Source organism: Drepanopeziza brunnea (assembly GCF_022702325.1).
Source record: "Drepanopeziza brunnea f. sp. 'multigermtubi' strain 214-2 chromosome Unknown ctg6, whole genome shotgun sequence".
NCBI lineage: Eukaryota > Fungi > Ascomycota > Leotiomycetes > Helotiales > Drepanopezizaceae > Drepanopeziza > Drepanopeziza brunnea.
Genome location: NW_027094069.1, coordinates 1,246,262 through 1,273,222, shown reverse-complemented (window position 1 = coordinate 1,273,222; position 26,961 = coordinate 1,246,262). Strand labels below are relative to the sequence as shown.

At 50.2% G+C, this 26,961-nt stretch overlaps 8 protein-coding genes across 8 annotated transcripts; 3 read left to right on the top strand and 5 right to left on the bottom strand.

Moving 5' to 3' along the window:
* Positions 1 to 1,402: 1,402 nt before the first annotated feature.
* L3040_004202 (uncharacterized protein) lies at positions 1,403 to 3,211 on the bottom strand (the record flags this gene model as incomplete). Its single annotated transcript, XM_007289019.1, has 1 exon — positions 1,403 to 3,211. One exon carries the CDS (start codon positions 3,209 to 3,211, stop codon positions 1,403 to 1,405), a length of 1,809 nt encoding a protein of 602 aa, XP_007289081.1.
* Positions 3,212 to 3,553: 342 nt separating this feature from the next.
* On the top strand, positions 3,554 to 5,658 carry L3040_004201 (uncharacterized protein; the record flags this gene model as incomplete). Its single annotated transcript, XM_007289020.1, has 2 exons — positions 3,554 to 4,370; positions 4,424 to 5,658. 2 exons carry the CDS (start codon positions 3,554 to 3,556, stop codon positions 5,656 to 5,658), a joined length of 2,052 nt encoding a protein of 683 aa, XP_007289082.1.
* A 953-nt stretch (positions 5,659 to 6,611) lies between these two features.
* Positions 6,612 to 7,211, bottom strand: L3040_004200 (uncharacterized protein; the record flags this gene model as incomplete). Its single annotated transcript, XM_007289021.1, has 2 exons — positions 6,612 to 7,019; positions 7,107 to 7,211. 2 exons carry the CDS (start codon positions 7,209 to 7,211, stop codon positions 6,612 to 6,614), a joined length of 513 nt encoding a protein of 170 aa, XP_007289083.1.
* A 727-nt stretch (positions 7,212 to 7,938) lies between these two features.
* On the top strand, positions 7,939 to 9,272 carry L3040_004199 (uncharacterized protein; the record flags this gene model as incomplete). The annotated part of the gene is made up of 2 exons (XM_007289022.1): positions 7,939 to 8,244; positions 8,358 to 9,272. The coding sequence occupies 2 exons, from the start codon at positions 7,939 to 7,941 to the stop codon at positions 9,270 to 9,272; spliced, it is 1,221 nt and encodes a 406-aa protein (XP_007289084.1).
* Positions 9,273 to 10,396: 1,124 nt separating this feature from the next.
* On the bottom strand, positions 10,397 to 11,116 carry L3040_004198 (uncharacterized protein; the record flags this gene model as incomplete). Its single annotated transcript, XM_066154076.1, has 2 exons — positions 10,397 to 10,706; positions 10,905 to 11,116. The coding sequence occupies 2 exons, from the start codon at positions 11,114 to 11,116 to the stop codon at positions 10,397 to 10,399; spliced, it is 522 nt and encodes a 173-aa protein (XP_066011894.1).
* A 489-nt stretch (positions 11,117 to 11,605) lies between these two features.
* Positions 11,606 to 11,878, bottom strand: L3040_004197 (uncharacterized protein; the record flags this gene model as incomplete). Its single annotated transcript, XM_066154072.1, has 1 exon — positions 11,606 to 11,878. The coding sequence occupies one exon, from the start codon at positions 11,876 to 11,878 to the stop codon at positions 11,606 to 11,608; it is 273 nt and encodes a 90-aa protein (XP_066011893.1).
* A 2,916-nt stretch (positions 11,879 to 14,794) lies between these two features.
* On the top strand, positions 14,795 to 18,844 carry L3040_004196 (uncharacterized protein; the record flags this gene model as incomplete). The annotated part of the gene is made up of 4 exons (XM_066154069.1): positions 14,795 to 14,825; positions 15,087 to 15,261; positions 15,366 to 18,523; positions 18,573 to 18,844. 4 exons carry the CDS (start codon positions 14,795 to 14,797, stop codon positions 18,842 to 18,844), a joined length of 3,636 nt encoding a protein of 1,211 aa, XP_066011892.1.
* Positions 18,845 to 21,462: 2,618 nt separating this feature from the next.
* Positions 21,463 to 26,757, bottom strand: L3040_004195 (uncharacterized protein; the record flags this gene model as incomplete). Its single annotated transcript, XM_066154060.1, has 4 exons — positions 21,463 to 22,020; positions 22,074 to 22,267; positions 22,323 to 26,426; positions 26,598 to 26,757. The coding sequence occupies 4 exons, from the start codon at positions 26,755 to 26,757 to the stop codon at positions 21,463 to 21,465; spliced, it is 5,016 nt and encodes a 1,671-aa protein (XP_066011891.1).
* Positions 26,758 to 26,961: the final 204 nt, after the last annotated feature.

Below are 26,961 nucleotides of genomic sequence, written 5' to 3'. Positions count from 1 at the left end.
CCGGTACCTACTTGGACGCCCTGTTGAAACCGTACGGGTGGGATGCCTCGGTTACAGCGGGGAGTCTACCTCTTCTTGGCCGAAGATGGATTCCCTTAACGAAACATCAGACGGCATCAATGTGACAGTTCAAGAATATATGGAGACTCTGGAGGCTCTGGAGACCCTGGAGACCCTGAAGACCCTGGAGACTGTTACACCCGTGGCTTTATTGCCTGTCCCTATTGCTCTGGTGCATTGCTCCTGCACACTCTCTTGCTGGATTGTCTGTCCGCCACGACCGTTGCATCCTTCCATTCCAGTTGCCGACCCATTTTAATTATTCATATCTCTGCATACCACTTCTAATCTTAACATCTTAGCTCAGTCATGCATATCGTTGAAGTGTATTCCCCTTCTGTACGAATTCACAAATAGTGGCTCTGAACGGGTAACCTCCCACCCATCAACTCTACTTATCTTTTCTTGTGATTGATTGCAACGCTCAAATTGCTGCGCCTATAAAACATTGCACGGTATCCCTTGGTACCTTAATATTGTTTCAGAGTCCACCTCGCTTTTCCTTTCTATGAGCCATGCAAAATTGTACTGATGTCAGCTACCTACCTAGCTATATGGGGCGCAAAAACGAGACTTCGCTAGTAGTAAGATAGGCTATCAATCCATCACCTCAGTAGCTGTATTTGGTGTCCTTGGAGACTTCACGGGAATCGAACACAGGTATCATGAAATCTTCCACGTTGCCCAGCAGCAAGTGACGAACGAAAGGACCGAAGACCGTCTTGAAATTCGGCTCTTCTTGCTCTTCACCAAGCACGGCCTTACTAACTAGCATGTAAGAGCAACCAAACGCCAGCCAAATCTATCAAAAGCATTTTTTGACAGTTTCTTTTCGCGTTACAATTACCAAAGTTGATAAATATCAACGTTTCCAGACAACGTTTCCAGAGATCACTTTCGCAACCCGAGCTTATTATTCGTGGGACTGGAGTAGATTGAAGGTGAAGAGACTTGTTGGTTATACAAGTGGTTGATAGTCTAGGCTAATCAGGTGGTTTATGGTGTTGGTAATGTCTGGTATTGCTATGAGTAGTTGTGACGGTTCCTTATGGGAACCGTAGGTGCACGGGCCACAGTCACGTGCCACTGCCTACTGCCGTGCCATCGCCATTCGCGTTCCTTCCATTCCTGAATGCCATATTGGACTCTGTAATCCGACAAGAATGAAGTTCATCAATATCACTGGCTAATGGGGCCACTTCTTATTCCAAGTCTTGCATTCGTGGGTATTCTGTCCATGACAAACTCACATAAGTCCCATTCCGTCCTCTGGTCCAAATGCCACTCTCCGTGAACGCCCTGACATGCCCCCGCTCATATCCCAACCCAGAAAAACGCCAATTTAAGCTCTCCTAGGCTTCTTCTTGTCAGGCCCCTCTTCCTCTTCCTCGTCACTCAGATTCGCATATTGAGTGACGGGCTGGGTCTCCTTCCAGGCGTTCGTGAACATCGGGTCTTTCTTCGCTAGCTCAGCATATTTGAGCAGCGCCTCTCTAGGATCCTCATCTCTCATACTGCTCAACGATATGCTCTCATTAATGTACTTCTCGTCCTGCTGGCTTTTCATGAATGGAGTCACCGCTGGGATCTGAGGTCTCCGAGGATCTCTTGAACGACCGGAAGCTGTGAGACCAACGGTTGGATGACGAGCTGCAAATGAAGTCGCCCCAGCACTTGTGATGACTCCACCGGCACTCACAACGCTGTCCCCTGATAGTCCAGCCGACTGGTCGGTTGTAAAGTTCGGATCATCATCGACGTGTCGCTTCTTGGGCGCTCGAGACATGACATCGACAGCACCACGGGTTGAGGTATTAGGATTATAAAGAACGTGTATTTCGGAGTTGGCGGATCCGGTCACGATCTGGTTGATCTTGGAATGCCATTCAACTGTAATAAGCGGCGACCCTGGTGTCACAGGAGTGACCAACTCTGGCTTGAGATTTCCAGGGTTCAGGATGTGGAGATGACCTGTCGTCGATCCGGTGATTATGCTTGAAGATGTTGGCGAGTATCTGATGTTGGTCGCAGAGTACGTGTCCGATGTCGAGGGATGTGAGACGGTTACAACTGGGGTCTTAAACTTTCTCAAATCCCAGAGCTTGATCAGATCATCCCCTCCTCTCGTAACGACCATTCGACCGTCCGAGCTGATATCCACTCCTCCAGTCCAAGTATTTGGCTTATGAGCTTCTCTGATCTCCGCTGTTGGCCTTGAAAAGGGCCCATCGCCACTCCACATCACCAGACTTCCATCGAGAGCCGCAGCAACAAGAATGTTACCACCCCCCTGCATCGCACTTCCCCAGACGATTGCACTTATTCTCGTCCTGCCAGCAGATCCAGCAGCTCTGGATTTGTGTACAATTACCTCCTTCTGACATCTCTTGTGGTTGACATCCCATATTCGGACAGTACTGTCTGTCCCAGCCGTCACGCATATGTTCTTGTCGATAGGATTCCAGGTACCGGTTGTGACCTCGGAAATATGTCCTTTAGTGTTTTTCATATCCCTCAAGTACATATCCCCCTTTTGAAATTCGGCCAGCACCTCTCCATCTCTGCTCATAATCCTGGCTTGAGGTGTCGCTGAGACACACAGAAATGTCCCACCCGATAAGGGGTTGAACTCGACATGATTTATGGGGTGGGTTTCCGAGTTTGTAGAAGTCTTCGAGGCACTTGGATCAACGCTCTTGAATGCTCGCAGGGTCGTGGGTGTCATAGACGCAAAATCGTGTAGTTTTAGCGTACAATCCGTTGAGCCCGATACCAATCTTCCTCCAGAAGGATCCAGAGCAGTTGTAGTCACCGCGCGGTCATGTGTCTTGAGCACCAGCTCATGCGATACTGGGTACTCGTCGTCGTCGGATTCATCCGAGTCGTCGTCAGGGTCATCGCCATCGCTTGATCCAAAGTCCTTCGACGCTGGCTCCTGCGCGATCCTCAGTGGTGGTTCCTCTCTATCAGCAGAGCTCTCAGCAATTGCTGTAGCTGTAGCCTTGTCCACAGCTCTCTTTGTCCGTCCAATTTGCGCCGCAACATCTGTCTCTTTTGACTTCTTTCCAAAGGACTGTGGAAGATATGCTCTCATAGGATCGTCTGCAGCCATCTCAGGCACCTCCACATCGAAATCATCATCGTCGCTCATGGTGTATAGTGAGTGGTCTGACACTCTTGAAAGAAAGTCGTGGAGTTGTCGTCAATAATAAGTATGGGGACCTTGCATATTTGGTGGGGTGAATTACCGACCGTATTTATCTTATCGGGCTAGGTCTGTCCCTGCAAATCGCAACCACGATTCTACACCCTCCGCCTCCGCATGTCTCGACAACTATACTCCGTAATCATAATCACAACATCACAGATATTCACGGCCGAGCACCCGATGGTCATTTCATACCCTCATGTCACCGCAATCGATATCACAGTCCGGTCTGTAAGGTCCTGGACGCAATTGGGATGATACGCAGTATTGCAAGTCAACGCTGATATGTATTTACCAACCCCGACTCTGGACCCGACGACGGCATCCTTTCCTGCCGCGAAACTGTCCCAAATCTCTTCTGAGCTCCTCTTCAACGCCATATCCTTTATTGGAGGGGGGTCGCAGCTGCAACGATGGAGTTCTCTAATCGGAATCATCACGGCCGTAGTCGGCAACATCCTCATATCCTTCGCTCTTAACATTCAAAAATACGCCCACCTAAGGCTACACGATGAGCGGGCTCGCCGGAAAGAGAAGATGAAGACCATATCAAAGACCGGTGGAGGATATGGGGCTACGGGCGTAAGTGGGCAGCAGACTGTGAAAGTGGACGGAATAAATGGTGAGGCGGACAGCCTCTTGTCGTCGTCCTTCAACTCTCAGTCAAGCGGATTCTCCCACGAAGACCAATCAAACTATCTCAAGTCGCCATACTGGTGGGGAGGAATCGTGCTGATGACGGTGGGAGAGGCGGGAAATTTCCTGGCTTACGGCTTTGCGCCGGCTTCCATTGTGTCCCCGCTGGGCGTGGTGGCTCTGATATCGAACTGCGTTATAGCTCCTATCATGTTGAAGGAAAGGTTTCGAATGCGGGACTTTTGGGGTGTTTTGGTTGCGGTAGGAGGAGCAATCACGGTAGTCTTGAGTGCCAAGACAGAGGAGCAGAAATTCGGGCCTCATGAGATATGGGGTGCCATTACAACGACGGCGTTCAAGATATATATGGGTGTCACTGTAACGCTCATAGTAGTGCTGATGTTTGCGAGCCCCAAGTACGGGAACAGAACTATATTGATCGACTTGGGGCTTGTAGGGCTTTTTGGTGAGGATCGAAGGTGCTTTATCCGTGTCAATGTCTCTACTAACTATGAACAGGAGGCTACACAGCCCTCTCAACCAAAGGCGTTGCTTCAATGCTTTCGTCAACTCTATGGGGAGCTTTGACAACTCCAGTCACTTATGCCTTGGTGGCTGTACTCATTGCGACCGCCGTGATGCAGGTGAGATACGTCAACAAATCACTTCAACGGTTTGACTCGACACAGGTCATTCCTATACAGTTCGTTATGTTCACTCTTTCCGTAATAATCGGAAGTGCGATTCTGTATCGCGATTTTGAGAAAGCTACTGCCGACAACTTCTCCAAGTTTATTGGTGGATGTATAATGACATTCTTTAGTGTCTGGCTCATCACAAGTGGACGGCAAACACAGGATGAAGATGACGAGGAAGAAGAGGGCTCCGAGTCAGATGGAGAGGAGCGCATTAGTCTCACTGGACAAGAAGAAGCAGAAGATGATTTATCATCCCGGGATGAGTCCCAGAGACGAGCGAATGTATTCCAGAACTACGATGGTGTGGTCGAAGGCCATGGCTCTGCATCGCGGCAAGACTCACATGTCAGTTTTGCCGAGCCTCTAGAAAGACCACGAAGTCCTCCCATGTGCTCCAATTCCTCGTACAAGCCATCGCTGCGAATCATGCCTTTCTTTCAAGGCAGTAGCCAGGAGAGCCCTCTTTTCAGCAGTCCCTGGAAAACGTCCCCAGACGATCTTCCGCAACCTTTACTACAACACCATCCAGGACTGCAAAGCACAATATCCTCGCCAGTTCTTCCATCAGAAGCGCACAATGCTCCTCAGACATCGCATCTTTTGGCCAGAACAATATCACAAGGAAATGTGCACACTCATCCCAACGATCAGCAGTCCCCGGCACCCCCGCAGCCAGATCTTCCGATGATTCCTGCCAGACATTCTATGTCTAGAATGTTACCCGGTCCTCTACTGTCGCCGATCTCTGGTGGTCTCAGTGTTGTTGCCCGCAGTGGCGGCTTCAGGCGGTCCAAATCGGCGCTTCGGAGGACAAAGTCAGGATCCCAACGGCTGACTAACACAAGCGAAGAGGATGACTTCCAGTTAGGAACGTCACCTGTTAAGAATGACGACCAGTATGAGTACGCCAGCAAGCCACAAGAAAGCGCCGGCGGTCGAGTCACAAGAGCAAGAAGCCTGAGCAATACGCTCGGAGATATGATTAGAGGCAAACGGCAAAAAATAGACAGGCCGGAATTGGCCGAAGATAACGAAGCTGGCCCCAGTGGCTCATGATGTTTATTCGATGAGGGAGTTTGGGTTCGGTTGAATTGGGCTTGCGGTGCATAGGACAGGATAGGCTTCTGGTGTACAGATGTGACCGGCTACTTACGTTCAATGACCATATGTATATGATGCGAAAAATCGATAATTGATTTGAATTTCATGGCTTGGTAACGAGAGCACGGCCCCGATTATCTCAATAGTCCTGGTCCACAATGTAAGTGCTCCTCCTGCTGAGAATCGCTAATGTTGAAGCAGATTGACGTGCTGTCCGTTCCATTAAACTCCAAGCAAATATTTGCCCGCCTGTCCATAATGGCATTCTGAAGTCACCTCCGGCCTGCCCTTTCTTCGAGGCTTCCCCACCTAATCTGGCATTCCCTACATCTCTCTCGGACGCACAGGGTACATTTCCCGTATACTTCGACCGAACCCGGCATCGGGTTCGTAAAGTTGCACTGGCAAATATCAGCGGTAAGCTCAACACTTGTACTTTGTAAGTCTCACATAGTGGCACTTCCAGTACCAGAGTTCTGTATTGGGAAACTTTGGAGGTTCCTCCGCCAGGCGTAGGGGAGAAGTTTCTGACATCGTAGCGCAGAAGCTGAGATTGAGCGAATCACTGGTTCTGTGTATGGCTCTTTTTCCCTTGCGTTTTTGTTTCAAAAGAAGTCTACAGCTCACTGGTTTGGTAGTTTTATACTTTTATGGAGAAGGAACCTGATTGACTCATGCTGCTCTGCTATACCACCCAAGCCTATGAATCCAACCAGATTCCCTGCGATGTCATGTCCATTCACGAACTTTGCATTCCCAGCCGGAATCAAAGAAATCAAGAACGCCACATTTATTCCCCTTAGAAGAAGCTCAGGGGAGTGAAGGAGACAAGTGCCGTCAAATCTTTACTCCTGATCGTCACCTTTTAGGCATGAGCCTCAGCATCGATCATGAAGCAAGCATTCTTCTTATCCATCGTAACCACCCTCGCGCTCCGCACCAACGCTGCCATCCTCCGAGACGGAGACGACACTCTTCTCGCCGACTTCACTCATATCGCTCCTCTCGCTCTCGCCGTTGGTACGTCCCTGGCCCCACTTGCCCTCCCTCTTCCGACGCTCCGCCCACATCCAAGCCGTCTCCAAGCCGGTCTGCTTCGCATACTCCTCGTCGCCACTCTTCAGGTCGTAGTACTCCTCCCGCGTGATCAGGCGGCTGGCGTACTTCATGGTGTGTTCGGCCGCACGTGACGTCCACTCCTCCTCGATAGTGCGGATGCGCCAGCGGATGGAGCAGCTGCGGCAGCGTTCGTGCGAGCACTTGATGCACGTGGAGTAGTCGCGCGACTCGTCGGGCTTCTGGTTGGCGTGTCTGCACTGCGCAGCGGTGTCAGTTCTCACATGTGATATCATTCTGGATCTGGAAAGTGCGAGAGAAGGCCGTCGGAGGAGGCAAAAACATACGACGCAGCAGAACCAAGTCCAGCTGGAGGTGTTGGGTAGCTTTGGGGTCGGACACTCGTAATGCGAGGAGTCGACCATGGTCTTGAGCCAAGCAGGCGTTGCCATGGTGTGTGCGGTTGGTTTCTTGTCTTGCGCGGTCGATCTGGGGGTTTCTTGAAAGAGGTTGTTGACCTATTGGCGTTGTTACTTGTTGATACACGATGACTTCTGATTAGCGAAGGTGCAGACGCGCTAACGCGGTGGAAGACGACTAACTTTGCGGTAGACTGGAGAGGGAGATGGAGTTTAGTTCGGGCCGAAGGTAGAGGCTACGAGGCTACGTCCTGGGTACTATTTTTTGGGGGGCTCCCTCGACCATATCTCTCTTCGGTACGAGGACTGCAGAACTTTTTACACATCTTATCACTCCTCTGTAACAAACCCAATGTTACGTTGTGATCTGAGCCCCTTTCGAGGAGGCACCTTGGGATCTCCGATTTTGTAAAAAGACTTAGTCACAATCAGTGTGGGTAGTATCATTCTCATCAATCCAATTCGTGATACGCTGTCCCGTCGATTCTGCAGAGCAACACAAGATACACTGAGGGTGACTATTTTAGCGTGACCACTTCAGATCGACGACTGCTTCATAGTGAATACAAATTACCACTTAACCGCAATAATAAATAGGTGAACAGAGAGAGTGGGTCCGACTAGGATCGATCTGGTGTTTGTTTTGTGAGCGCCCCTTCTCGAAATATATTTTCCAAGCTTCCAAACTTCCAAACTTCCAGCTCTTTTCTTCTCCCACAGCCTTCACATCTTTGCTTCTCAAGGACAACCAACTCCAAAGATGGAATACTCCGGCCCAGACAGGCACGCTCTACTGGTTATGATAGTCGATTACAACTTGTATCACCCGCACGACAGGATCACGAAGGCGACCATCAGCCGAGGCCTCGAAGGGGCGAGAAAGACTCTCATCGATAGAGTGGCTGAGAGGGAAGCTTTTCCGCTCAACGAGTTTCAGGAAAAGGGGAGGAGACTCAGGATCATGCTGGAAGAGGTGGAGGAGCTGACCGACCTCAACACACATCTGGCTTTGCGGTGGAGAGAGTTGTCGGACGCTGTTGCGGAAATGACGCCTCTGGTCAGCGAGGTAAGTACAGTACAGCACTCTCACTGTTTAGGAAAGCTCGTGGACTTTGCTTGTTGTTCCTGTTCCTGTTCTCGGAATGTAGCGCGAGTCAGATTGCTGATGGGACAGTGTAGAAGTGGCAGTGGACTTTGGAAGAATTTGAGAGGCGAGAGGAAGACAAAAAGCAGAAGAGGAGGCTGAAAGAGCTTGCTGCGCAGAGAACTGCCGAGTGGGGAAAACAGCAAGAAGCAGAATGGCTAGCGCGGATCGAGGAAGAAGAGAGGCAGGCAGCGGAGGTGACTAGGCAGAGGAGAGACCGGTTCGAAGAATCCAGATCGAAGAGAAGATCACCAAGCCCCCCACCGCTACCAGATCTGAATACCGGAAAGACGAAATCCGAAGACCTGCGAGAGGAACCGGGTCCGCTCTCTCCTCTGCTGCCTCCGCGAAAACAGGATAACGCCAGTACAAAGCAGCGGGTAGAATCACCGGGTCTTCCTCACCGGCCTCATTCAGCCGTGCCTGTACATGTTGCGTATCCTATCCCCATGCCGCCGCCCGCGCAAGGACCGACCACTCAAGCATCGAAGAAGCACAAGAATAAGATGGTATTCATCAAAAAAGAAGGGCTCTGCTTGTATGACCGTCGTAATGGTGAAACTTTCATCGAGCTGGATATGGAGCCAACTCCTTCCCCGACCTCCCCTTCGCTCGCCCAGATCCGGAAGAAGCCCGAGGAGAGAAGCCACCAGAGTGCAAGAAACCCTCTCCAGCACGAGAAGAGGGAGGACCTTGGCAGGCAGAAGTCGTCCATGCCTAGAGCCAGCGGACCCGCTCAAAGCGCACCTCATCTGCCAGCGGTGGAAACCCCACGCAAGATCTCGTCGCGAGAAGCTGCCATGTTTCTTAATAGGAAGAAGGGTAGGGGGCTTGAAGATCATGGACCGAAGATGGATAAGGCTCACTATGACGCTCTGCGTCTGGCATCAGAGATTGCAAGGTTCTCGTGGCCGGCGTCACCGCCACCGCCACCAGCCGAGAGGCTGTAGGCAGGTTGAGCTGGAGATGATGCAGGATAGTTCATTCAAGATGGTTGGCGATTGGCTTAGAAAGGGAGAGCGGTAGATCATATGTGGTCTATGGTTGGTTTTGCACTTGTCAAGAGGCCGGATACAGTGATTACCACTGTGGTTGTGCCTCAGTAGCACCAATATCTCGGCACCTGATATGCCATACGCATGTTCATCTGTGTCTTTATGCATCGCTTTTCAATGTGGCTTGGCACAAAAGCACCCTTGGTTTAAGCCTTAGCGAATGAATGAGGAGTGTGGAAAGCAAATGAATCGGGTTGCAGGAACTGGGAAGATTTGGAAGTGGCTGGATCCAAAAAGTGATCTTCACTTGCCAAAAATTTGCTTGAAATTCAAGGGATGGCCCTCGATCCAGGAGATTATCTACACAATTTCCCTTCCTATTTTCTTTCCTACTCGGAACCGAATGATAACTCAGTTGAGTTACTAGATGCCCTGCGTGAAATATTTACTTGATCGGACGGTAACGTTTACTAAAAGTGATATCGAGCGACCTCTTTGACTCGACCCATGACGAAAGGAAATTCTGTGAAAGATAAATTTTAGCGGCGTTTTTCATACGTGCGCAAGATCTCTGATATCTAACAAACATATCGAGATTTGTCTTATTCAATGCCATGTGCGTCATCCGCACAATAGCACCACCCACTTAAGAGCATAAACACATGTACAGATGAAGCATTACTGAATTTTAAATAGAAGGAGAGACAAATGTAAACGAACATGACAAGTCCTGGATTGCAAGTAAATGCGTTTTATTTCTAAGAGATGAGTAGAGACGAAAGCGCAAGAGAAGAAAGAATTTACTTAAGGAATGAATGCCAGTAATAAAATCAAGAGACAATATCACCACCGCGCTTGACAGCCATTGACAAAGGAAGGACATGGCCAATCCGAATGCTCTGATCTTTTTCAGGATCCCGGCCGACCAAGTTGTCTGGCTCGAGATGGGAAAGACTTGGGGCACCGCGGCGCGCATTTGGGATCCAAGGGAAACAACATGATTCTACGAAAGGAGAGAAAGGAAAAGTTTTCCCTTACCATGCCTTCCTTACCTGCTGCTCTCACCCTCACCAACTCACTCACTCATCGTCGCTCTCAATCCCAGCCATCGTCAGCGCCTCCGACATCTCATTCTCGACGATGACCCGGAGGGCCCACTCAGCAGTCATCCTTGCCGCACGTTCACTCTCCCGCTCTTCGATCGCCTCGAGCTCTGCGACGTAGCTCTGCTGGATCTGGAGAGCTGCCTCGGCCGCGACCCGGACAGCATCTTGCATGGCGTGCGGTGGTGAGAAAGAGTCCGCTCGAGACTGTTGTGGTCGTGGTAGTGAGAGCTCGGCAGAGAGGGAGCTGCGGTCACTTGAGCCATCCGCGAGGGTGGAGGAGGAGCTGGTCTGGCTTGAGGCGCTTCGAGATCGAGATCGAGATCGGGATCGGGATCTGGAATTGTTGTCTCGTCCTCCTCGTCGTTGTTGTCGTCGTCGCGCTGAGACTGCGTTTTCCCGGCGAGAGCTGGATCGTCCTCTTGCGGTGCGGTTCGAGCGTCTGATTACTCGGCGTCCCGTTCTGTTGACTCCGATCGCTGACTGCGCGGATGCATTCGCGCTTGTGAAGCCCGATGCAGTAGTTTCCTGTGCTGTTGTTTCGGGGACGCTGGTGGATCCCAGTCGGACTGCGTTGAGGCCTGTGGCTGGAGATGGTGGGGTAGCGTTGGAGCCTGTGGGAATCGAGTTCTCCATCGTGATGTCCATGCTCAGGCCGGCTGAGTTTTGATTTTGGTTCTGGTTTTCATTCAACATGTTGAGTGTTCTTGAGTGATTGGTTCTTTGTCTGGTGTTTGGAACGGTGCTGATGGGATGTTGTATGTATAGAAGATGAGGACAGAAGATGAGGATAATGCTGATCGACAGGATTTTTGATGCGAGTGAAGTTATTCTGGAGTGGTATCTTGGAAGATATATATCCAGTGGGTTGAAGTGTTTTCTGTATCTGAACAGCCTAACAAGCTGGACACGGAAAGAAAAACAACAAACACATCGTATTTACAATGGCTTTGTGAGGCGGGAAAGAAGTCTGGCGCTGCTTTTTCTTCCACAAAGAGAACTTACCTATGCTGTTGTGAGCCATTGCTTCTTGAAAGAAGCTTTGTTCAGAATGGCAGGTCGGTGACTTCATATGGTGGGAAAGCTATACCAGCTAATTTAGTATTGCACAGCTCTTCGGTGCTGGTGCTGCCAAAGGGGGCGAACGCCACCAATCCAACGCCTCCACCTTTTCATCAGTAATGATTAACTGTCCTCCATCGAATAGACCTGCTCTACTATTTTGACCACCTCCATCTTTTCGTCCTCCTCCATCATATTTTGCTCCTCCTCCCATTCAAGCTTTTGCTTCAGTCTCTGCTCTCCTTCTCCGTACGATCCACTTTCTCCAGCAATCTTCCACCCCATCCAAACAACGGTTATGGCCGAAAATGTCTTGAGCTCCTCCGGTGTTTTCCAGAATTGAGCCCATAGCTCTAACTCACCGTCGTCGTTTATCGTATCAGTTGGAATATTCATTTGCAGCTTCCCAGGGCACTTTTAATCAATGAAAAGCGTAATGCTTTCTCCGGATCTGGCACTTTCTCTGACTCGGTATACCCCAAAATGTCTTCTTCTGAACCGTTCCATAATAACACATTCCCTAACATATCACTAGATTTCATACGTTGTGTTTGACGATATCTTGGGATAAATCCTTTGCCGATACTTTTGAGCTTTTTACTATCCGCTTTGATAGCACAGTACCAATCGTCCGTCGTCTTTCTTAGCCGGCCAGCTCGCAGGTTCGTTTGCTATTTAGATTATCAATCCTGCGTGATGATCAAGTTATACGAATATAAACCAACTTACTTATATAAAAGCCAACTCCTAATTAAGGAAACGAAAAGTCTTTATCGTATTTCTTATCTCTATAAGGATTTTCGTGCTTATTAGTATATTCGGCTTCGTCTTATCATTTGCGTAATTAATATAAGCTTATGTTATATAGATCAAGTGAAATTTACATTAAAAGCAGTTCGATAGCCGATGATTTCTTTATCGTCTCCTTGAGCTTTACTAAAAACAAAGCTCAGGGCTAGCAAGATCGAGCAGGTATATCGCGATAATAGCATCATGATGCGAGCTAACGAAAAGAAATAGTAGGAAGAAGTTGATCAAGAAGCTGACAGTAAGAAAGATGACGAATTTTATCTGAAGTAGGTGCAAAAAAAGATCTTTATCTCTTTTTTGTGATATATCACTTTATCCAATTACGGAATACCCGGTATCAATATTCTTTTTCTTAATATTAGTAACCGTATTTGAAATTCCTACATCGACTATAGATAATCGTGCGGCTATTATATTTGGTGAGAATAGAATTAGCAGGATGTCGAACCTCGAGCCACGACCACGATGTAATAGTAGGTAGGACTTGACCTCGCAACTTTTGGGGCTTTTAGGGAAGGGCCCCAAAAGTTGTGAGGTCAACTCCCACTATTAGCAGCAGTTTCTGGATAAGCGAGCACAGGGGAGTTTATTTATAGTAGCAGGTCGAGGATTTGAAGCCAGCCTGCGGACAGTCAAACACAAAATAAAAGCGCCAAAGGTGAGTCGTATACCCAATTATCATCACCAAATCCCACGTTGAGTTCTAGGCCGATCAGATTGGCTGTCACTGACAACGTATTGTTACTTACGGACCAGTGCACACGACTGCCATGCTGCCGATCGTCCATCCGGAACATCTCAAGAGGCTCCGATTCGACCACACTTTTACAAATGATGCTCCGTAGCACAAGGCACACTGTCTTGCTCGCCCACCGGATGTCTGGGAAGGGTGTCACAGGCGCGAACCCGTCGCTCATTGTGCAAGCCACAGATCCAGGTTCGATGAACACGAGATGTTGATCTCCCCAGATTTGAACCCTAAAGGACTACGATATACCATCATCTCTTACATCAGCTGGCTCACCAACAGCTACTTGTAAATAGAGAACTGCCGCCGAGCTGAAAGACAAAAATGGGATGGATGACCTTCAGATACCTGAAAACTAGCTTTCCAGATCCTGACTCGCGCGCGAGTATTGGCGGCATAGGGGCCAAGGCACTCGCGTTCAGGAGAATAGGTAGCAAAGCAGGGTGATAAGAGGTTTTTCGTTTTTCGTCTTTTTAGAGAAAGAGAAAGAGAAAAAGAAAATCGCCCGGAAGATGATTTCCCACGGCCGGATCCGAGTGTTTGCATGCGCAGAGAGGAGATGGTTTGGGCCTGGGTATGATGCTATGGCAGATGGTAGGTATAATAATAAACAATGGGTAGCGAGGAGGCGGATGCAAGATCGGGGAGCTTTCTTGGCCGGGGTCCAAGGGACACTTGAAGGTTTGGTGCGGACGGAGCAGCTGACCCGATTTTATCGACACCGCCATTGTGATGTTGGTGCATCCATTCGTATCCGTATCGTATCCAGATGGATAATGAGTACCTGTAAAATATCCTCGGGAATTCGTGGACGAGATTGAAAATGTAGCAAATATGTATACATGTAAATATATTCATAAAATTTATAATGTTTGTAAGATATCGAGCCCCAGCTGGCCAGCAAGCCACGGACGTAATCCGCTTACCCCTCCATCCGATCTTCACGTGCAAAGTTACCTAGGTGGGTGGGTACCTTGAGCAGGAAGGAAGGTGCCTCTCTATATTGATTGTATATAAGGGTTAACACGTAAACGTAAATACATATATATATATTTATATACCCTATACATCTATATATACGCTACTCATACGGACATCTGCAATCATCATCAACTCCTGGCGCTACCTAGCCATTCTAGAGATTCCCAATAGTATATCAGTAACTACAATTAACTGAGAAAGCGGATCCCACGATAATGATTCCAGTTTCCTACTGACTTGACTTGGTTTCATGCTGACTCTGTACCGAGAGTGAATGTGGGGAACGAAGATCATCCCGCAATTGAAAAATTCACAACCTCGACAACCGTCCTCAGATACCCGGGTTCTCCTTGCCAAACACTTGTCGGCAGCAATTCCGTCGCAAACACAAACACCAAGAGAAACACTCACATTGATCCCGGATATGAAATACTCATAACGAAAGAAACCACCACCACCGCATTCTGACCTGCCTGTCAGCCTTGCACTCCGCCTACCCGACCACCCGCTCAAACGACATCCCATTCCCATTGAAAAGGCTGTTGAACGTCCTACTACACTTGCAGACCTTTCACGACCTTTCACGACCTTTCACGACCTTTCACGACCTCTCACGACCTCTCGCGACCTCCTGCGACCTCCCACTACCTGCCACGACTTCCCACGACCTCCCACAACCTCCCACGACCTCCCACGACCTCCCACGACCTCCCACGACCTCCGAGCGCCACCGCCGCCGCCAACGTGGGCATCGCAGCAGATCGCGCTCAATTATGCTGGAGCTGGATGGGCAGGTCCCACATGGTAAGCATTATCTTTGTCTGCATCTCCCGACTACAACTACAACTATGACCATGACCACGACCACGACAGTAGTACGCTGTCACCACCACTAAGAGTCAGAGAGAACGACTTATAAGGACCGGCAGCTGTAACCTGATGCTTGCTCGGTCTACAGATATCTCATATCAAGCCCCTTTCTCCTAGCTTATCAGACTTCATTGTTTTGTATCAAAGGCTTCCGAAAAATGCTGATGCTGATGCTAACCTCGATTTCGACTGCAGGCGTCGAGAAACAGCGAGGCCGTCAAAGTCCTTCATCTCCCCCACCACACATTTCTCTCCCGAAGAACCGGAGTACGCCCAATTTCGCGAACGCAGGGGCGGACAGGGCTCGCATACGTTTCTCTTGTGATGCGGGTTCTGCGGTACCGGCGGCAGAATATGATACAATGCCGAGGTTAGTGGGTGGAGTGCTGCTTCTGGGGGCTACATAAACGACTTGTGTCGTCTTGAATGCTTCGAGATAACACTGGTACGGATGGCTGACGAGAGATTTCTCAGGTCCCCCATCATGGCGGAGCACGAGCATGGTCTTGGTGCCTCTGGGCTTCGGCGGATTCGCCAGCAGCCTCCTGTTCGAGGATTTACGAGGACCTCCTCTACATCATCGTCTCGCAACCCCTCTGTTGCACCTAGGTCGAGCTCGGGGACCCTCACGCTTTCGAACTCGCGGGCAGCCTCTATAGCTATTGCTTCCGGACCCTCTTCGCCAAAATTAAATTTCGGAGAAGACCTCTCAAGGTTCCCCTCCGAGTCCCTTCACTCTTTCTCCTTCGCCCATCAATCGGATGAATTTATACACAATAGACAGAATGTTTTGAAAAGATCTGTGGAATTCATGTCTCAGAAGCTAGGTCGGGTGAATACGAATGCTGGAATCGCCAGTGCACAAGCACGGGTCACTGGGGACCATGAGATGCAAGGAATGTTGGAGCTTTTGGCCAGAGCAAAGCTGGTGGGCGCAAACAATATCCCGGGGCTCTCCTCTCAGACAGATCAGATGGGCGCTCTGACTGGACCGGCGACTGCTGAGAATGCTGGAAATGTCTTCGAAGCCAGCTTCCTACCATGTTCGGAATCTCCTGTTGAGATGAATGTGAGTCCCGGACCATCTCCCACGACTAGTAGGAGGTCTTCTCTTCACGGCCCAGTATTAGAAAAATCGAGACAGCAAAGTGAATTGACTGAGAAGGATGTACCCCTTTTAACTGAATCCGGATCTTCCTCACGAACACATACCAATGAGAGCAAGACGACCGCCCAATCTTCTCCCCCAGCGACAAGACGGCAAAGCCTGAAGCGAACATATACGGATATTGCACCTCTGACTCTACAGAATAGACTCATGGACGCTCTCGCACAGCCATATCTAGCCATCGATATAAATGATCAGCTCCTGTCTCCTGGGATTCCCCAATCCGCTGGAGGCTCGTTTATGGGCACTTCTCACCCTCTGGGTCCTGCGGTCCATGGACACTCTAGTAGATGGTCTCCAGCAGCGCAAGCTATCTTCACCACTTCAAGTACTGCACCATACACCATCATGGCAGCCAATGACCTCGCCTGCCTTGTGTTTGGCGTCACCAATGCCGAGGTCCGGAAGATGGGAATCTTGGAAGTTGTGCAAAAAGAGCGAAGGGCGTGGTTAGAAGAAAAACTGACAGCACCCGGGTCAAGTTCCGCCTCTGATTCTGGCAGACCTAGTCCCCGGTCGCCCCCTGAAAGCCAAAGCACGTACTCAAGTCCTACTCCAACAACATCGTTTATTCTTGGCAGGCCGGGTGGGGTCACTGCAGCTCTGCTTAGCAAACCAAATTCACGGCAGAATCCAAAGTCACCTCGACGATCGCAAACGGATGACGGCGCAGGGTCGAGTCTTGTTGCTAGGACGAAGAATGCCAAAGGCGGCTTATTTCACCCTAGTAACAAGTCTAGAGGAGTCCTGCTCTGCGGAGATGTGGTGCCGATTCAAAAAAGGAATGGAGCAACAGGCTCTGCCAGTTTATGGGTTAAAGAGAAACGGGGTGGATTGATCTGGGTCCTCGAAGAGATCCATGAGGATGTGGCCACGCTCAGTCTGGACGAGGATGCACTGGTCACCAAAATTGTTGGTGCAACAGGCGCAATATGGGGGAGGGATATTACCAGATTCGGTATGGACATTGGCCAGCTGTTACCAAGAATTCCTCGGCAGGGTATCGTTTCCGGCACTGGTGAGATTGATTACGCGGAAGTTGCCAAGAGAAGGTATTTCTCAGCTCGCAACTCTGGACGCGTGAACATTCCGTGCATAGTCGACAGAATAGAAGGCTGCACCGACCTGAGAGTCTCTAGCTTCCCCCATATCGCTGGAATCATGGTCCTCTCTGCAAAGACGTTGGAGATTACGAGCTCCAATTCAGTGTTCTCGGCGGCTTTATTCGGCCAGGAAAAGCCGGATGGTCGACTAATCACCGACCTGATTCCCGATTTTGAACGAATGCTAAAGATTCTGACCGAAGAAGACGGGGTTGACCTGATCGATGGTATTGTTATTCCGGAGCACAGCTTCCGCCGTGCGTGGGCATCACTGGCCCTGAGAGATGGAAAGAAAGATGCTGCATCGTACTTCCTACGGCCCGATGGGCTTCCTGCGAAACATAGAGATGGCTCTGAGATCAAGATAGACGCTCAGTTGAGGGTTGTACAGTCTGAGAGCTACCCTCCCGTGCCAGCTTATGACGAGAACGTCATCGAAGAGAGGAGTGAAGAAGAGGACGACGAATCTGGTCCCAAGTCCGAGTCATCTTCTCAACTTGTCTACGCCTTGTGGATCACCTACTCACGTCACATTCACGCATCTAGACATAACCCCCCGGGACCCGGCTCGCCATTAATTTCTGAAGTTGCGACTCCTCTCCACCAACCGTCGCCTGGACAGACTGAGGTCGCTTCGCCGATAGAAATGGAATCTTCGGACGAGGAGACGAAGAAAAGGCAATCCCATGCCTCTCAACTCACGAACCAGCTCAAGGCCGCTGCGAAGAAGACGGCTGCGAAGATCACTGGGCGTGGGTACTCCACCCCAGAGGAACCCAAGAAAGAAGAGATCCCCGTGATCGTGAAACCCGCGCCGAAGAAGACGATTGATGACTTTTTCATTCTTGAAGAAATGGGTCAAGGGGCTTATGGTCAAGTCAAGCTTGCACGGTACAAGAAGGATGGGAACCAGAAAATGGTACTCAAATATGTTACCAAGCGCCGCATCCTCGTTGATACGTGGACTCGAGACCGACGGCTTGGCACCGTGCCCTTAGAAATCCACGTCCTCGATTATCTGCGACGAGATGGATTGAAGCATCCAAACATTGTCGAGATGACCGACTTCTTCGAAGACGATATAAATTACTATATCGAGATGGTTCCTCACGGTCTGCCTGGGATGGATCTTTTTGACTATATCGAGCTTCGGGTCAACATGGAGGAGGAAGAATGTAGAAGTATTTTCGTACAGGTTGCCCGCGCGATTCATCACCTTCACACCAAGGCTCTCGTGGTTCATCGGGATATCAAAGATGAGAACGTCGTTCTGGATGGTGAGGGCAACATCAAGCTTATCGACTTTGGCAGTGCTGCGTACATCAAGAATGGACCATTTGATGTTTTTGTTGGAACTATTGGTAAGAACGAGTGTCTCCCCGGCTTTCAATCCTGCTAAAATTTCCCCAGATTACGCAGCACCCGAGGTCCTAGCTGGAAAGCCCTACCGTGGCAAGGAGCAAGATGCCTGGGCCCTCGGCATCCTTCTCTACACTATCGTCTACAAGGAAAACCCTTTCTACAGCATCGACGAGATCATGGACCGTGATCTCCGCGTCCCATACGTCATGAGCGAGGATAGCATCGACCTGATCCGCGCCATGCTCGACCGAGACGTTGAATCTCGCATCTCTATCGAAAACGTACTCGAGCATCCTTGGTGTCAGGACGTTAAAGAGTGAATGAAGGATATTAAGACGCGAGCTGGTGGGTTGACTGGGGGCCGCGCCGGCTTGGAGCGATATTTAGACTTTGAGCAGGCGTTTTTATAGCTGAACGAGCGAGCGACATGGCCTTACAAATAGCGAGGTGAGCTAAAACCAGACCAGAAAATGTATAGATTTCCACAGCTATGGTAAGAAAAGATAACAAGGAGACTGGAGAAGGATGATACCCAGGTATGTGAGAATGATGGTACATGGTACATGGTAACGGAGGTAGGGGCGAGAGCTGGCTTTTTGGATTGATTTGGGGTGGGGGGGGGGGTTAGCTAGGTTTCTGGGAGGTGGGCAGTGCCCGGTGACGGAAGGTAGGAAGGGGATAATACCAGAGTGAGGGAAACGAGATGAGACGAGGCGTCAATGAAATGAATGATAAGGGAGGAGGGGGCTGGGCTGGGCTGGGCTAGGTAAGGGCTCTCTTCTCCCCTCCTCCTGATTATACGTAGTATATGCATGCATATGATAGAAGTGAGATGATGCAACATATAAATAAATATAATAACTTGTTGCGAAATATCATATCAACGAGTACCTAGTCGGCACGTGAGTGAGTGTGTGATATAGTGATTGTGTGGTAACTACCTAGGTATTGAATAAATTAATGAATGAATAAATACTTTTCTTTTCCTTACTTTCCTTACTTTCCTTACTTTCCTTACTTTCCTTACTTTCCTTACTTTCCTTACTTTCCTTACTTTCCTTACTTTCCTTACTTTCCTTACTTTCCTTACTTTCCTTACTTTCCTTACTTTCCTTACTTTCCTTACTTTCCTTACTTTCCTTACTTTCCTTACTTTCCTTACTTTCCTTACTTTCCTTACCCTTCCTGCCCTGCTACACAGCCTCGCTTCGTGTCCTTAGCAAGCAGCAGTTTTGAGAGAGACAGAGCCAGCCTTAGCCCCCTTGTCGCATCATCACCACCAATCAAATCTCCCAACCCAAAAGTCTCTCTCTCTCTCTCTCTCTCTCTCTCTCTCTCTCTCTCTCTCTCTCTCTCTCTCCCCTGCAGGAAGGGAAGGCAGAAGCGAAGAAAAGCCAAACCCAGCGCGAAAGGCCCAGAAAGAAAAAAAGAGGAGGCGGAGGAAGTGTTGCATCGCCGGTAGCGAACGTTCGCAACTTCGGCATCCCAGCGTGCAGCGCGCGCAGCTCCTTGCCATTGCAAACCAATGGGTCAGTAAGCATGGTCCTGTGGTTTCTGCGTCCTCCCTCACGTTCCAGGGGAGCTACCGGTAGTTCGTTTTACACGAGTAGGAGGGGTCACGTGCACTAGCTACCTAAGGTATATAATAGGGTTTTCATCGAAGGTGGGGGTTTCCCTGAAGAGTGGTGCCAGGCTAAGCGAGGTATGCTTATCTGTCTGTGCCTGAGATGCTACGGTAGGTACCCGAACTGGCCACATCACCCCCAACCACGTACAGTAGTAACTACCGGTGCTGCCTTGGGTCGGTCGATACCTATTGACCTACCAAAAGGAAGAGAAGGTGGAGGAAACAGAAAAAGAGAGAGAGAAAAAAAAGAAAAAGAGAGGACGAATACCTGCCTCCTCCAGAACTACCTACCTACTACTACCTACTTCTCAACCTCCGAGAGTGCCATGGAAACGAATTTAAAGTTCGAAAAATTCGAAGAGGAATCCACAACTTGTTTCCAAGGCGTACAACTCTTTTTCATCTTACTACCATACTTGTCACTCAATCAGTCAGAGCCAGCCAGCCAGTCGGTCAGTCAAAATCAAATCAAATCAAATCAAATCAAATCAAGAGAACGAACCAACCAACTCTCTTTCGGATTCGGATACCGGTATCCATCTCCGCCCCGCGCCTAGTCGAGTACCGGTACCGGTATACCTACTACTACATAGCGAACGAAAGCGTCACGAGCAAATTTTTGGGGGGCAACCCTAACCTCAAAAGTCAAATCTTGAAAACTCGAAGGCCAAAACTCAAAAAGCCTAAAACTCCTTGAAAAAAATGTTTTTTTTTTCCGACTTACAGCTTACACATCTTCCTCTTTTCTCGACTCTTGACCCATCCACCAGCAGACACAGATAGATATAATCGTCGGCTCGCTTAGGTGGGCCTCCTTTCATCCTTTCAGTCTTATGAAAGGAGGCCCACCTAAGCGAGCCGACGATTACAATCGTGAATATTTTTGAAACAAAGCCGCATTTTTACATCTTCTCTCCCCCTTTCCGCTCCCCTGATTGGAAAAAGATTGAGGGTGGGGGAATGAGGATACGATACGGTACAAAAAGACAGCGTGTAGATGACATAACACTCTTCTTTCACATACCAGCAAAGCTATTCTTTATAAAAAATTACATGAAAAAACGCCCCCTCCCTCCCTCCTAGCCCGCGAAAGCTGTGCACGTACGCCTGCCTGCCTGCCTGCCTGTCCATCCAGCAATGCAACTGTAACCAGATCCATCATCATGTCTCGTAACGCTCAACAAATCTCATTCATGTACCGACACACGCCCACATGCACAGAATCGCCAATGAAAATAAGGGACATTCGTGCCAGGTTCATATTTCCATACAAGATATTGGCTTTTCTAGAAGCAGCTCCAGACTGCAAACCTACTCCGTGATGCTAGACGGCGGCGGAGGGCTGCCTCCGTTACTGATACCGTTTGGAAGACCATTGATCATATGGGCATCGGACTCGGAACTGCGGGTGGGGCTACCACCATTTAGCGATTTCGATTGATCTGATCTCGGAGGCGTCATGCCGTTGGGGTGCGGTTCAGCAGAACGGGGGTGGTTTGCGGAAGAAGTGGACGATGAGCGGTAGCCCGGTAGACGCTGTTTCCTACATTGCTCCTCGTAATCTGGATCTGATTCGTGGACTCGAGAGATTCCTTCCCGTCTTGGAAAGGTGTCCAGTGGGGGTGGATGCTTCAATATTCTCGTCACATCTCTGCCTTGTCTGACCAGGTCGCCGTTGCGATAGAACTTTGGGGCTGGTATGGTTTCTTGGCCGGCGACAGTGTCAGGGTCAGACCTCCACTTCTGTAAGTTTTGCGGTTGTCCAACCATATCAGGGGTTTGGGGCTCTTGGAGCTCTCGATATTCGACCTTCAGTTCAACGTCACGCAGATGAGGGATTGTTGGGACAATGAACATGAACTCAGAGACCTGTGGGCGTTAGACATTGAGTGTTTTCGGGTATTCTGACCTGATAAACATACCTTGACCATGAACAAATCGAGGTCCAAGAACAGTGACTTATTCTTCTGAATGATCTCGTTCTGGCTCCCTTCGGGGCGAGGTAGAGCTTTGCGGAGAGGTAACAGACCATCATAGAGTAGAAATTGTGAATTGTGTGTACTCCAGATGGCTGTTTTCTGATTGATGGACAGAGAAACTCGATCCCATGCGGAAACTAGTGAATCTTGCGTTAGCAATTGCATCTTCTGAATTACAGGAAGGAAGCTTACATCGGCTTAACTTCAGATCCTGCTCTCCCAGGAGGATGGCAGCGTGCGTGTTGAGCATCCACTGCTCACGGCCAACAGTTTGACCTGTGAATTCCGGCCTGATTGTATCGTATCTGTAACCGACGATTCTCTTGAAATGAGGCACGATTTCCGCAAACTGATGCCCGCCTGGTGAATCAAACGTCTGATCGAACCATCTGAGCAGCATTGGCAACCTTGCGAGCCGCGCTTCACGCCTCTCTTTCTCGGCCCTCTCTTGATCAAGCCGTTTTTGTTCGGCTTGTGCTGCATGTCTTCGATCGGCCTCCTCCTTCTTCCTCCTCTCCTGTTCAAGGTACAGTTGTTGCCTTTGCTCCATTGCGCGAGTTTCTCTTTCCTCTTCCTCTAAGCGCTGTCGCTCTTTTCGATCAGCCTCTTCCCTTTGCCTTCGCTCTTCCTCCCGCTGCCTCTTTTCCTCGTTCTGCCGAGTTTCCTCCGCCTCCCGGTCTGCTCTTTCCTTAGCCAGACGCGCTTCTCTGTCTCGCTCGATCTTCTCTTGCTCGACCCTCTCTCGCTCGACTCTCTCTCGCTCGACTCTCTCTCGCTCGACTCTCTCTCGCTCGACTCTCTCTCGCTCGACCCTCTCTCGCTCGACCCTCTCCCGCTCGACTCTCTCCCGCTCGACTCTCTCCCGCTCAACTCTCTCCCGCTCGACTCTCTCTCGCTCGACTCTCTCCCGCTCGACTCTCTCCCGCTCGACCCTCTCTCTTTCCTCCGCAATTGTTTTCTGCCGGATGGCTTCCGCTTCGGCCTCCCTCTTACCACGCTGGATCTGGGCTTGACGAAATGATTCCTCCTCCTCTACCTTGGTCTTGGTGATAGGGGTACGCTCGTTTCTAGAATCTTTCGAAGGTCTTTGTTCAGTAGATTCTTTCAACTTCCTGGAATTAGATTCGGGAGCGGAAGTAGGTGCCGAAAGACCTGGTTTGATCGGATAACTGGAAGTGGTATCAAGATGTGATTCCCTTGAATATTCGGAGGCTCCACTGTATTTTTGAGAACGTCGAGGAGGTTTAGATTTGGCATCAGAATTAGATTTCACTGATGTGTTTTCGCGAGGGAGAATTGACTTCGCAACGGCAGGGCGATACTCTGGCGAGGAGCTATCTGTTTGGTGCCCACTAGTAGCGTCTCCTGCTAGTTTTTGCTTCTTCTGCTGGGGCCCGTCTAGATGGTAGGCTGGGCTCACTTCCTGCATCCCGGAACGAGGTGGAGTCTCGCTCTTTCGAGCTCGTTTGACAGGACTTTCACCGCGAATAGCACTTAGTCTATCCTTCGAGTCGTCTCTTTTGTGAGGTCGAGCTCGTTCCTTGTCAGATGCCGCTTGATCGCGATCATGATGAGCAGACCCAGAGTTCTTGCCCATTCGTGCAAGACTAGGGCTAGCCCTCCCATCCAATTTCTCCAGCTTAGTGTCGGAAGGCCCGCGCTCACGTTTGTCTTTGACCGATGCGGCAGAAGCATTGGAAACAAAACTAGCGCGCCGCTGCTTTTCAAGCTCTCTTTCACCTCTAAATTCTTTCCCGGAAACTAATTTTCGGCGAGGCTTCGCAGTCGGCTCGGTTTCTGATGTGGCAGCAGCATCGGATTCGGACTTTCGGGACTGCGACGACTTTTGTCTCGGGGGAGCGAGGGGACTGGTTTCGCGATCCGAAATGGCACCCGATGTTGACTGACCTTCCTTTCTGGGTCGGCCTGGTCCCCTCTTAGCAGCGTTCTGTCCGTCCTTAGGCTGTCCAATTGATGTGCTGCGATTCTGGGTCTTCAACGGTTCGTTCTCTCTCGTCTTCGGGTTGGACGTGCTTCTCTTATGAGTTCTCGGTGTTTGCTGGTCTTCAGATCGCGGCACTCTTCTCGCATCTCGCTCTGGTTCTCTTCCATCTCGGCGCGTTCCAGGAGAACGACTCTTCCCAGGAGACGCCTTGTGACTTTTTTTGTAAGCAATGAACGCCTCTTTCAGCAGTTGTTCTTCTTCCTGCCAGTAAGGCCCATTACGTCGCCTGGCGATCTCGTGATAGGTCTCTCCATTGATAAGGCGTGTGGGATCAAAGTCGGGTCTTCCCAGGAACAATTTGATAACCTCGAGGTGACTGTCCTTACCAATGGCCGCGAGAATTGGAGTACACTGATCTGGTGGTACACCGTCTAGTTCTGGAGGATCTGAGCTAAAGCTACCCAGGGCAAAGAGTAAGTTGATAGCGCCGTCGTGACCTCCTCTGGCAGCGTTGTAAAGTGTTCTGGCATCATCAATGTTGTCGTTGACGCCCAAAACGCGACTGATTGTTTCAAGATCACCTTCGCTTGCAGCTGATTGTAGCTCTGGTACGCCATACCCTGTCCAAAGATTGCTTTCTTTAGTCTTCATCCTGGAACGTGCTGTGCCTTTGCGGTTGGGGAGTCCGAAATTTTGCAGTTCATTTGCTGGCGGTGTTTGTCGAGGGCTTTCCCTGGGAAGTGACATACGCCCATCTCCATTGCCGTGCATTTGATGGTCCTCCGAGCCACGGCGATTGCCTACAAACTTTGCGTTTGCAGCATCAATGGCGACCCTCATCTCCTTCAACTGCCTGTTAGTTTCCAAGCGCTCCTCCCTCGCGTCTGAATCTTCGCCCTCCTCGGTCTTATGGTCGTCATCAATCAGGTCGCGCGGTTTATTTCCAGCAAGATTAGGTTTGGCGGGATTCGCTCCGGCATCCAAAAGTAGCTTAACGACTTCCCAGTGACCGTTGTCGACAGCATCGTGTAACGGAGTGTCTCTATCAGAATTGACGCAGTCCAGCTCACAACGTCCAGTGCTCAGAAGAAACTTTACAACATCCTCGTAACCCATCAAACTCGCCGTATGAAGTGGTGTATTTTCGGCGTTGTCCGCAAGATTTAGATCCTCTGGCCGTTCTCCATATCGCTGCTTGACTACTTCTAACTTGTTGCGGCCACAAGCAATCGCCAACAATGTTTGTCCGGAGGAGTTGACATGTTTCTTATGCGGCGGCATTTTGGCAGGTGAAATTGCAGAGTCCCCCGTGATTGGCGCAGTTAGATTGCGCAGGCGCGAACTTCGGGGATGCGAGTTCCCACTCGCCGAAGACTCGTCCGAGTGGTACTCGGTGGACTGAAGGGGCGCAGGAATTCGTTTCTTCTTGTTGCTCAATCCATGAGATGATTTTGGAGGCAGTTGTGTCGAGAGGCTGCGTTTATGGCTGTGACCGTGTGGCGATTTTGATCTCGTTCGTTTACGTGGATTGGTGTCGTTGCCGCCTTTTGGTCTGTTTGGTCTGTGATCGGTGACTGAGCTTGCTTGTTGCCCATAGCTGCGCAATTCCGTCTCGTCTTCGTCTCCAGAGCCAGTGGTGTACTCTCTCCTGCGGGAGAGAGCTCTGTCGACAGACTTGGCCTTGTCGCGTACAGTTGAGCGCGAACGAGAGCGAGGCGATGGCGACCTTGATACTTCAGAGTCAGAGGCTGCGGGTTTCGACAGGGACGAACGTGTTGTGGCTACCGGCGATGTTGGCACAGAACTAAGGCCACTTGAGTTTCCCAGATGTGCAGAGTCGTTGGCGCCAATACCACATTTGGGTCGTTTTCGTTTTCCCAGGGAAGTCGCGGTGGTCGCGGTGCTCACACTTGGATTTCCGACTTTCAGATCGCTTCGAGACGAATCTCCGCGCGATTTCGAGTCTGTGAATGCATGTCGCATTTCCTCGTCCTCACTTCTATCTTCATTTTTGATCGGTTTTCGGATCTTGGACGGGGAATGACCATCTTTTCCAGGCAATACTATGGTCTCGGCTTCTGAGTCGCTTTTCTCCCCCGCATCCCCGGCGGTGGGCTTTGGTCGGTCTACAGCCATGAGTACATCTTGTGCCAACATGGGTGGCGATGATCTGATGCCATTCGGAGTTCCTGTTGCTGCGCTGCGAATGCCTTCCGGCTCTGCCGCCAATCCATCGGGTTCGGCGCTCAGTTTCGCGGTAACAGCGTCCACAATGACCTGCGCATCCATGGCATCTATCCCGTGAGTCTCTCTATCCTGCAACTCATCGTGGGCCGGTCTGGGGGGAGACACTTTGGCAGTGTCAGACAGGAAGGACAAGGAGGATCATCCGAGTCCTATCGCAGTGGTGGGCGTTTATGGGGGCGGCGGCGGTGGGCAAGAGGAAAGCTGGCGCACAGCGTCGGGGTCGAGGTCGAGTATCAATGACTAAGATACATGCGCGATGATTCGAGGGGGTATACGGGGTTGCCAGTCGTGGGTCGGGGGGTTGATGGTCGTGGCGATGGATGAAAGGAGTGTTCCATTGGGGGTTGAGGCTCTCCGTGTTCCCGCACTCGATTCGCTAGACGAGCCGGGGTGGGACTTCTTGTCCTCACCCGGGGTGAATAGGGGCTTCTCCATTTCGCATGAACATCAGAGTCAACACCAACCTCCTCTTCAGCACTCAGTGGCCTCTCACAGAAACAACAATAGGTTTATGTTGTTCGTCAGTCACTAAAAACCTCGGCTCTTTCCATAGAGCTTCATAAGGGGACAAGGGCGCACGAGGAGCAGCTCTTAAAGACGCCTGCAAGTGAGCTGCTGCTGCAGGCAACTATTGTCCTG